Source organism: Mus pahari, chromosome 3, assembly GCF_900095145.1.
Source record: "Mus pahari chromosome 3, PAHARI_EIJ_v1.1, whole genome shotgun sequence".
NCBI classification, from domain to species: domain Eukaryota; kingdom Metazoa; phylum Chordata; class Mammalia; order Rodentia; family Muridae; genus Mus; species Mus pahari.
The window spans coordinates 8,211,142-8,223,230 of NC_034592.1; the positions used below are offsets into that span (position 1 = coordinate 8,211,142).

Below are 12,089 nucleotides of genomic sequence, written 5' to 3' on the forward strand. Positions count from 1 at the left end.
GGACAGCCAGGGCTATACAGAGAAACCCTGTCTCGGAAAAAAAAAATAAAAAAAAAAAAAAAAAAAAAAAAAAAAAAAAAAAAACCCAAAAAACAAAAGAGAGAAAGAAAGAAAGGAAAACAGCTGAGATCCTGGTTAAAGCAGTTGTTGGTCCCTAGTGGCTTCTAAACAGTTTGCATCTTGTTAACCTTGGTAATTCCCAACAATAATGGCAACAGAATTTTCTGTTTGTTCATTTGTCCTGGGCAACGTGTGATGTTCATCACACGGTGGCCTGTTTGAGTCAATGTGATAGGAAGAGTTGATCTTGAGACTCCTTTTAGCCTGGTTATTGTATTGTATGTTATGATTGTTTGATGGCATTTGGTCAGATACTCACCGCCAGTTTCTTCACACTCTCTCAGATTTCATGACCTAAAAGGACACACACTGGGCATGCCTTTGTTTTTATTGAGTCCTGAACTCTGCAAGACAATGGGAGAGGCATTTCTAAGGATTTGTGATGGTTTCTGCACACCCTCTGTCCCATGGTTGTTCCCCATTCTGGAGAACTAATAAGGTATACTACCCTGACAGTGACCTCCGGTGGGGCAGGTACTTCTGGTCTATTGCCCTGAACACCTGAGTCATATATGTATCCAGTGAGCAGAGAGTGGTCCTATGGGCAGGAACGTTAGGGCACCCGGAATCCAGGATTAGATATGAAGCACAAGAGTAAGAACATTGTGGGAGGTTCGAATATACCACAGTAAGAGTTGGAGAAGAGAGCAGACTAGCCTAGGGTATCATGAACTCCATGTACGTGTTAAAGAGGAAAGAGGGTAGTGAGACAAACCTGCTCCCTCTGGGGTCTCCAGAACCACTCGGATCCTTAGGGAATAAAGAGGCCACTTCAGTGACTGCTCACAAAGCACCCACAAAAAGTTGCACTTGGTGGTTACCAATTTCTGCCTACTTTGCATTTTAATAGGCTATTTTCTATGTAAAATCCATTATAATATAGAGAAGTTCCTTATCCCGTTGAGGAGTCTACATCCTGTTGGATGCTAGGGACAGGATAAGGACCTGTGGAAGACTGATTGGCTCTTGCCCTGCTTTCCCTTCGAGGAGATGTGGGAAAGTGCTCACCTTCTCAATAGTAGGAATTCGAAAGCTTGTTTGGGGCTGTATCCTAATGCTTGCTTCTTAGAAAGGACTTAATAAAGGTTGCTCACTAAGCAAATTTATGTGATGATGGATCAGCTCCTTTTCTTCAAGGCATGGACTCTTTTTCATATTCAACCCACTCGTTCCCTTCAGGCACACCATGAGCTTCTCAGGTGCACATTCGAGTTCTTCACCATTTGAGCTTCCTCTCTCACATGTTCCTGTCACAGCTACCTTCCAACTATAGATACCACTCTGTCCTCTCTTGGACGTCAGGGTGAAGGATCATAGTCTCCATTTCTCTCTTGACCAAAACAACAGTATATCAAATAATCATATCCTGGATTTATTTATATTTTTTTACTTTGCCCTTGCAAAAGACAATAGCACAAATTTATTTCCCCTCTTTCCTCACTAACTTGATTCTTCTGATTGTTTCTTTTTGAAGATGCATTTATCAAAGAGCCATGGGCATCTTTACGTTTTCTGGTCCGTGCAATGCTGAAGCCCAGATAATTAAGCTACCTGGTCCAATGTTCCAGCTTATAGTGTCTGTTAGCTGCGTCCCATCACCTCTAATGGCCCTATAGGCAGAGCCATTAGGATTTTGCATTGGGTCTCCACCATGCTTCTGATAACTTCCCATGGCATGGTTTACCTGCCATCTCACTGGTACCTCATTACTTCCCCTAACCTGGTGTGTTATCTTTTCAGAGGATCAAATAAATTGTTGAACTAAACCTACTTCCACACTTCTCCCAGGAATCCACTTAGCTTTTCTTTCTTTCTTTCTTTCTTTCTTTCTTTCTTTCTTTCTTTCTTTCTTTCTTTCTTTCTTTCTTCCCTTCTTTTTTTATCTTTTTAAAATTTTATTTATTATTATTATTATTTGTTTTGTTTTTCAAGACAGGGTTTCTCTGTATAGCCCTGGCTACCCTGGAACTCACTCTGTAGACCAGACTGGCCTCAAACTCAGAAATCTGCCTGCCTCTGCCTCCCAAGTGTTGGAATTAAAGGCATGCACCACCACTGCCTGGCTTCCACTTAGCTTTTATAGCCATGGTCCTGCATAGCATTAGCCTGCAAAGGTGGGAAAATGCTTATTAGTTATTTGCCAGGGCTAACTATAGGAAAATGTGCCCATTACAGATTTTGGAAAACATGATTTTAGACCCATGTATATATTAGCCTTATAGTCATTAAATGGCTTAAGAAGCTGTGATATCAATATTTAAACCATAGTTTAATATCTATGTTGCTGTCATTGGGTATATGTCTATTTTTTTGAGGTTTCCTCAAGGAATTACTGGAGACTTGCTTGGGGTTGTGAGATAGGATGCAGTAGGAGGGTTTGCCTGAGATATGCACCTGTAGCTTTGAACACCAATATGACAAATAAGAAAGCAAAACATGTTAGGCTTTAGATGTCATGGATTTCTTCTTGTGTAGTGGTTGGGTTTCTAAAATGAGTTTCATGGACCATTATCAACCACACTTTGGTGGGAGCTTTGAGGGGGCTCCATTTCCGTATTGTATGTAGTTGTTGTCCTTAGCCCCAGCTCCATCTTCATTTTCTATGTCAGCAGCTTAACACCTTCTAGTCTTTCTCTCCAGGACTGTTTCTACCATCACAGCCCTCCAAGGTCGACTCCCTTGTTTCCCATATAAAAACCTTGGTGATTGCAGTGGGCCCACTTGGATAATATCTGTCCCTTCAGGATCCACAACTGACTCCCATCTGTAAAGTCCCTTTTGACAATAAGGGGACATATTCTCAGGTTCCATTCACCTGGTGTGAGTGTCTGGTAAGTGGGTGAGATATATAGCCAGACTCCTTTATTATGCAATTCACCTTGTCACGTGAGACACCCCTAAAAACATGAATATCTAAGTATGTTTTCTTTATTTCCAGATGCAGAGAGAAATTGTTTATGCAAGAGGAGATGGGCTTGTTGCCCCCCGACCAGGATCGACGGCTCACCCACCTCATGTAATTCCAAACTCCCCACCATCAACTCCAGTGCCCCATTCTTTACCTCCCTCTCCATCCAGAATTCCTTACGGGGGCAGCCGTCCAATGGCTATTCCCGGCAATGCCACCATCCCCAGGGACAGACTCTCGAGCCTGCCAGCATCCAGATCCATCTCCCCAAGCCCCAGCGCCATTTTGGAAAGAAGAGATGTCAAACCGGATGAAGACATGAGCAGCAAAAACCTGGTTATGTTCAGAAATGAGGGTTTCTATGCCGACCCTTACCTCTATCATGAGGGACGAATGAGCATAGCCTCATCCCATGGCGGCCACCCTTTGGATGTCCCAGATCACGTCATTGCGTATCACCGCACAGCGATCCGGTCAGCGAGTGCTTACTGTAACCCTTCCTTGCAAGCAGAAATGCATATGGAGCAGTCGTTATACAGACAAAAGTCAAGGAAATACCCTGATAGCCATTTGCCTACCTTGGGCTCCAAAACTCCCCCAGCCTCTCCACACCGGGTGGGTGACTTAAGAATGATAGACTTGCACCCGCATCTTAACACACATGGGCCCCCTCACACTCTGCAGCCGGACCGGGCTTCCCCCAGTCGCCAGTCCTTTAAAAAAGAACCGGGCACCCTGGTGTACATCGAAAAGCCACGAAACACTTCAGGATTATCCAGCCTTGTAGACCTGGGGCCTCCTCTAGTTGAGAAGCAAGTTTTTGCTTACAGCACTGCTACAATCCCCAAAGACAGAGAAACCAGGTAAGATAAAAGGGTGGCTGAGGATGGTCTGCACTGGTGTGTTGCTGAAAGCTGCGTTCTAGATACCAAGCCAGAAAACACAATTCTGAGTATCAGGGAAGGCTAACCTGCCCTGACGAGTTCCTGGATGAGTGGGTTCAAGTCAATGAGGTCCACCAGAGACCATGTGAAAGGAGACAGGGGAATAGCAAAGGCCACCAGCCCTACCTGTCCCTAGACTCTGCTCCTCACAGAATTGCCATTAAGGTAACTTGGAACTATTGGGAAGAAAATGGTGATTGATGGAAACCACGCAGATAGCAAATGGAAGAATCATAATTGCCTGCCATAGAAAATGAATACTAGCCTAACTGTTGGTCACCGCCATCTATGTTCCTGCCTATACAATGCAGTTTCAGTTTCTCATCTCATTTTGTGAGATGAAAAGAATGAGTTTGCATGATCTTGGATGGTTGGGTTTAATACTCATTCAGGAGTGGAGTTGGAATAGGTAGTTTTTGAGTGAATAAAATACTCTGAGATGGAGAGAGAGAGAGAGAGAGAGAGAGAGAGAGAGAGAGAGAGAGATCTTCAAGTTTTATATTCTGAATATATTTTGAAAGCCCTCCAAAATCTGCAAAGTAATAATTGGAAAAAGGAAAAAAAAAAACAGATTTTGATAGAGGAAAGTTTCCTAGCCTAAATTCATTGAAGGGAATAAAATTAATTATAATCATAAAATTTAGCATAGAGATTGACAACTTACATGTTTCACGTAGGTTCAGAAAGGATAAAATAGTAAGTTTCTCAGAACCTGCTTAGAGCTGCTGTTCCTCACTAAAAATGGATCCATCTCACACTGTTATATAACTTTATAAGAAGTTCAAACTTGTGAATGGAATGTAAACTGTCTTCCTAACTTAACTGTCTTCACACCAAATCAGTCCAAAGTCCTGTCGCCTCTAGCAGAATTTTAGCATGCTAAGCTGTCCCTATTTGTTCAGTCATAAGGAATCTCACAGCATGAAGATTTCAGGAGAATGAAATAGGAATAAGCATGAACGATTTGGAGTCATTAATGCAAGAACAAAATCCAGCTTTCACAGTTGGAAAAACAGCAACTGGATGACTGGCCTGAGGATGTAGAACTAAGAAAAAAGATGGTGCTTAGAGCTGGTGGTGACCACTCCATAGATATGAGGACAGATGCATCCCCTGAAATGGTCCATGAGGTGCAGGATAGGAAATGGTGTATCACACAGAAGATGATAACTAGAAGCACGAGGATTTAGTGCAGGAAGTTAAAAGGGAGAGGGAGGGAAGGGAGGGAGGGAGGGAGGGACGGAGGGACGGAGGGACGGAGGGACGGAGGGACGGAGGGACGGAGGGAGGGAGGAAGAAAAGGAATCCACTTCTAGGATGTACGACTGAGAATAGGAATCCACCCTCCCTCCCTTTCCATCATACTACCTCTGCCCCATGGGTGCCTTGCGGGAGCAGAGGAGCAAGAGCTGGGTTCACCACCACTCATGACATTGTTCCCATGCCCAGTCTGGGTACATTTTCTCAACAGAGGAGTGAGTCATCCTCTCTAGTAAGTTATTTTTCTCTTGCTGTGAAAAAAATACCTTGACCAAAAGCAACTTATAAAACAAAGAGCTTATTTTTGCTCGTGGGTATAAAGGGCTAAATGTTCATAATATCGGGGGAAAAATGTGGTGGACAGAGGCCAGAGCAGGAGGCTTGCGAGATCTCATTTTAACAGCACACAGGAAGCAACATGAGAACTGGAAGTGGGGCCAGGCTATAAACTCTCACACCCCGTTCCCAGTTCTACCTCCTAAAGGTTCTCTAACATCCCCTAAACATCGGTTCCTACTTGGGGATCAAGTGCTCAAGTACATGGGAGCATTTCTCATTCACCACCACACTCCGCTCAGCACCACAAGTGTGCAAGCCTCAGTTACTTCCCCCCATTTGTCAAAGAGATTTGGTAATGGCTATGGGGGGCGGGGGGGGGGCCCACTGTGATCCCAGCATGCAAGATCCTGAGATATAAGGAATGACGCAAGGTCAAAGCTATCCTTAGAAACCCAAGCTAACAAACAGCAGCAAACCCCATAGCTCTGAGAATGTGCGGAGTGTTCCCTGTGTGGGTCCCTGACCAATGTCTCATACAACATCCACCTTCCATTTGCCAGTGTCCCTTATTTAAAAGCATTTGCCTACCTCAATGACTTCGTCTGTAGATTTCTTCTTTACATGTTATAAAACATTTTATAAAATTTGACTTATGTTGTATCTAAAATAGAATCTATTAGAAAGATTAACTTAAAAAGCTGAATGCTCACCTAAAGCAGTGTCACTGTGACCAATGAGTTAGGACAGAGGACTGTGATGCTGATGGCCTTCCCTTTCACGGGCCACCCTCGCCAACTCTGAAGTAACAAAGAGTTTTATTTCACACAGCCTGCCAAGTTCACACAGCCTCCCTTGTTTATTAATTAACTTATCTCCAGAGATTACAGTTGGAGTGTTTGTGTTTTGTGTGCTGGTTACTCCTTCCACAGAGCATACATACATACATACATATACACATACACATGCATATACACATACACATAGAAGGTATGTAAACACACATATGCACTCCTATATATACTACAGGCATATACACATATACAACAAAGACATGTATAAACACAGGCACCTGTTCACCTATACCTCATAGATATAGACACACAAAAACATCACAGACAAACATGCTGAAAATACACACATTCTTGTGTCTGTACTGCCCTAGTTAGATTTCTGTTTCTATGATAAAGCAACTTGGGAAAGAAAGTGTTTATTTCGTCTTACACTCCCAGACAACAGTCCGTCACTGAGGGACGTCAGAAGAGACACTCAAGTCAGGAGCTAAGGTGGAGGCCCTGGAGGGATGCTGCTTACTGCCTGCTCAGCTGCTTTCTTCTGCCTCCTCGGACAGCTGTCCAGGGGTCTTGCTGACCCCATCCACATTCATGCAAACACACACCACCATGCAGATGTGCATGTATACATGCAGACCACAAGCCCTCACGGGCACGTACACCATCTACATTTTGAGCCTCTGCTCAATGAGAGGCCTCTTTCCTACCCTGACTGGTTCATCCTGGACACACACATTTGCAAACAGGGATGCTCCTATCGTCAGGCAGCACGCACACAGCTGTCATGTACAGGGCCTTCTATGGAACAAGCACTGCATTAAGTATCATCCGTATATTATGTAATAGAACCACCAGACCAACCACTAATAAGCTTGTTTTACTCCATTTCGTAGATGCAGAAACTGAGGAACAGGGAGATTACGCTGATTCCGTAAGGCCACCAGTGCTATGTAAAGGCTCGGTCTCGTGACGGTTCAGTACCTTTTGTTAGGCATGCTGGCACATACCTGTAATTCCCAAGCTCAAGATCCTGTCTTTTATAATGAGGAAATAACTCAATAGTAGAGCCCTTGCTTAGCATGTGCAAAGCTTGGGAGTCCATCCCATCTCACAAGGAAGAAAAAGGAGTACTGTATTTACTGGGTGCATGTAGGTGACTATAGTAACCATGCTGACTGACAGCTGTGCACCCGCTTTCCCATAGCAGCAAAGCAGAGAGAAGTGCATTCTGAGCACTGCAGCCAGAGTTCTTCAGAAATCATTTTAGGACTGGATGCTACATAACTGCTCCCAAAGGACACGCACAATCATAAACATGGCAGGATTTGCATAATTATACTGCTAAATATATACATGCCATTGAAAGTACAACTGCCCTAGCTGGTATAGTCGCACAATTACACAGAAATGGGGAAAGGAGAGAACATTCCTGGTAGAATTTATTTTTTTTTAAAAAAGTGCATCTGAATACTATGTCAAAGGAAAAAAATGTAAAAGACAAACACCGGGAACAATTACAGAAGTGCAAAATTATATGCTATAGTCTTACTTAGCTCAGGACGTTATTTTAGAAATATTTAATCTGGGTAGTATTTTTAAAAAGTCTGACTTCATGAGTATGGGATATAAAATGCCAAACCAATGTCTGTTGTAGTTTCATAATATTAAAAGCAAATAAATGAGAGTGCTTTTTCTGTGCCAGCCTCTAAGTGAGATTTTACTTCTAAAAGGCGAGCGGACAGAACACGGACAGGAACTACAAGGAGCTGTGCTTCCTTCTGTGAGCCAGCAGGATTCCCAGAAGGTTCTTAAGAGCGCTTCACTGTAGCAGCCCAAGTAGCCGCAGGACACTAGAGATCAGAGGAGGTTCCTTTCTTCCTCAGGGATGCTAGGAGAGGACCTTTGGCAACTGACTGAAGGAACAGGGTTCTGTAACAGCTCTGTTGACACAGGAAGGAAGTGCTAAACACTGAGTCATTTGATCTCCATTCTCTCACTCAGCCATGTGCCTCCTACAGAGTTGGCAGGTCTTTTCCTTTTGATGAGACTTCAGTAAATATCTAATAAAGATCAGTGTATACAATGTCATTTGGCTGCTAGTAGTGGTCTCCTTCCCAGGAGCCCATGAATATTTGGCATTCTTGTACCTGAGCTTCTAGAAAGATCATCTTGCATATTTTTGTGGCTTTGCCCAGACAGCTCCTTCTGCTGGGACTTAAAGGAAAATGGGTTCAATCGTCTGTAAGAGATTGGTGAGGGAGACAGTGTAGGAGAGAGTTAGGGCACACACTTCTGCCTTCTCTTGCTTATAAAATTACTTCATTAAACAGCATCTTTATCCTTGGCCATATCAGATAAAACGTGGTGTGTGTGTGTGTGTACACGCACGTGTGCGCTCTTGCGTATCAAGAAGGAAGCCTGAATGATATCTGGTACGTTGGGTCTATTTCTGACAGCTTCCCATCACTCTCTCCCTTTATAAAAACTAAGTGTTGCTGTGTTAGTAGCTTTGAGGGGCTGCGTGAATTCCTGCTTTAGGAACTGATAGGATGAAACCTTAAATCTGACTTTGTGGCATTTAAAAGTATTCATTTGGCTGGCAGCCTTTTGAAGTGTCTCTAAACAGTGCTTTCTCCTGATAGAGCACAGTAAACCATGTAGGGTTATTCTTTTACTTCCCCCTGGGGTAGTCAAGGTGAGCCACCTCAGAAACTCTATACCCTACGGTGCCCTATGAGGACAACCAAGCTGTCTGAACATGGCCAAGTACAAACGCCACCCCTAAAATAGAAACCCCCACGAGACACTATGTTCCCAGGGAAATATAGAGTTTTTTCTGAAACACAGTAAGCCTGACAAACAGCTGTATGGTGAGCTAAAATACAGGTTTATGACATCATCACATCCGTTCTGCCATTTACAGATAAAGCAGTGTTGCAGTTTGCTTGTTTGGTTTGGTTTGGGGTATTCATTTCTAAAACATAATCTTTTTATATACCCAGGCTGGCCTCAAACTCTAGACCCCCTTGCCTCAGGCTTCCAGAACCTACCATGCCCAGCCTACAGAGCATTATGATAGAGCTCCCTGGAGCTCCTAGTGGGTGGTGCAGGGTTTTGCTCATGGTGAGGACTTTAAAACCTGCCTAGGTTCAAACATTACTTCTCACATTTGTTGGCAGTGGGTTCGTTGATGCACTGATGGAGTCTTAATCAGCCTCCATTTGCCATTGACTTGCTTAGAGAGGAGAAAATAACAGCTCCATACGAGTGTCTAAGAGTTCCTCCTTTGAGCAAATCCCTCTACCATACACATACAGAGAGAGAGAGACAGAGAGACAGAGAGAGACAGAGACAGAGACAGAGACAACAAGACAGAGAAAGAGAGGCAGGGACAAAGACAGACATAGAAAGAAATAGCTGCCCGAAGATGCAGACAGACTTTTTTTTAGTATAATAGTAGACAACACCAAAAGGTATGATTGGGAGGGGTGAGAGAATAAAATCAAAAGATAGACTGGGGTGGGGGTGAGAGTGTAAATGCAGAATGTAATTTGCTCACTCAAAGATTCAGATCAGAATATATGAAGTAACAAAGCCACTAGCAAGTCTGTTTCAGGAGAGTCTTCAAGATGGTGCATCCTGACGATTAGGGACAGAAAGACAAGGCACACTCCCAGCATTCTTTTAAGATTTCCCCTGGACCTGTACAGTCTAGGCAGAGGTCTTGATGGCAAAGGCCCCTCCACAGGTGTAGTGGCTTACCTGGATTGCCATCTGTTGTGACACTTGCTGGTGCCTGGCTAACTGGGCCCTTGTCTGAATTGTTTTCCCACAGAGCTGTAATTGTGGATCAATGGGTGTTTATTGAGGTCCTCTCTCACACACTTGGTTGTGAACCGGAGACAAAGATGTGGTTCTCATACACGAGGACCATAAACTTTGAAGACAACCATAAAACATTCAGAGCTTAATAGATGGGTCTGAGCTGTGCTCTGGTTAAGTGCATAGGATTTCCGGCCCCAAGTGCTATTCTCTTAACCCATCTGACAAGAAGACCTACTGTGGCACTTTGGTTTGGGTTTGTTTTGGGGATGCTTGGGAGATGTTTTCCTGTCACTTTCTCGAAAGTGACAGAGTCTCCTAGGAAAGCCAAGGGACAGGGAAGATATGCCAAGCCCAGGGCCTCTCTGAGTCTTGATCTGCTTGGGGGACGATCTCCTCATGGTGTTTCAGAGTCCAGCTGGGAAGTTAGTACACATTTTTTTCCTTGAAAACAATGTGGAGCAAAAGGACTAATAATACACTTTTGGGTAAAGAGGCTTCTGTGGGCCAGCTGGAAATCCAACCACCATTTATTCCAAGTCCTAAACAATGAAAGTACAAGTAAACTTTTCAATTACAACCCTACCATAATTGGTGAGAGGGGGTGGAGAATACTTGTACATAATTAATTCCAAAGCAGCGATACAGACTGTAATTGCTAAGAATTCAGAAACGGGAGCACTTTCCTAGGTCAGGCCCATCTGGGAGCTCCGTGACAATCCTCCGATGCTCTGGGATTTATGGTCTGCACATAATGAAAGAAGAAGGCCAACTAGTCTTTATCCAAAACTGGCTATATTTCTACCATTACAGTACCTATAAAATGACATCATGAAAGGGTGTTTTGCCAGTCTGAGAAATCAAGTAGGTGCTTATACGTTGAATTATTACTACATTTCCCAGGAATATAACCTCATGGGTAAAGAATATTTGGTAGGTTTGCAATAGACCACTAAGCTCATGCAACAGATGTCTAATAAATATGTTAGTCTTCTATCAGATATATGAAGATAGCTCTCCCTATAGTTACCCCAAAGACACCCTGTCCAAAATACCAGCGAATGACCACTATAAAGTCTGAGCTACTTTAAACAAACCAGCTTCTCCAGGGAAACAGATGCTCCCTGTCACTAGTTAGGTCCAATTAAAACATGACTGTTTCTCCAGAGGTGCTGTCAACCAGAAGCTGAGTCTGGCTCAAGGAAAATGGTATCACCCAAGCAACTTAACATTCAGACAACTCTTTTTTGGTCCCCAAGCAGAACCTCTCTAAAGAGAAGAATCAAGGCTTAGGGACAGATCCAGCCTCCAGGAAGCTGTAGAAATCAGTGTGATTGCCCTGGGCCTGAAAACAAGGCTTGTCTAAGTAACTCAGGTTCTCGTGATGTCCACACCATGTCTTAGCTGTGTTAGGATTCATTGTCTCTCCAATTGATGGTCAAGTAGATGACATTTATCCTTACTTAAACTCTAAGTCCTTATTTTTCATGAATGATGTGATTCAAAATAACAGCTAACTGTAAGCATCAATTCCTGCTTTCCAAAAGCAGTAGGTCTTAAAAAAACAAAACAAAACAAAACTAACTAATATTACTTATTGTACTGCTGTGAAAGAAGTCATGTCCTCCTTGTCCACCCTCAGAGCCAAAAGAGGTTTGGAGGCCACTTGTCCTGAAGCCTGACTTTACAGAAAATAAAAAGGAGAGACAGTCAGGAGTGTGATAAATGGAGCCATTTGAGTAAACTGGCGTCTCAACACGATGCTGCCTCTATACTGTTTGTAATAAAGGTAATAAATAGGTCCCTACTTCCTCTATTACCCACAATCCACTAGAAAGGTGACAGGCAATAAGAACATTAGGGTGGGATCAGATAAGAAATGTCTTCCTTCTTTTTCCAAGTCATTCTTTTTGGATTGGTATGGTATGGTGTGGTGTGGTATGGTGTGGTGTGGTATGGTATGGT

At 43.4% G+C, this 12,089-nt stretch overlaps 1 protein-coding gene across 17 annotated transcripts in view; it reads left to right on the top strand.

The window, feature by feature from the left end:
- Nucleotides 1-12,089, top strand: part of Kiaa1217 (KIAA1217 ortholog) — a 441,371-nt gene that overhangs the window by 374,122 nt on the left and 55,160 nt on the right. For all 17 annotated transcript variants that reach the window (XM_029536056.1, XM_029536058.1, XM_029536055.1 and 14 more), the window contains one exon: nucleotides 3,059-3,891. In XM_029536056.1, coding sequence (XP_029391916.1) covers nucleotides 3,059-3,891 — 833 coding nt within the window. The remainder of the gene's footprint in view (nucleotides 1-3,058; nucleotides 3,892-12,089) is intronic.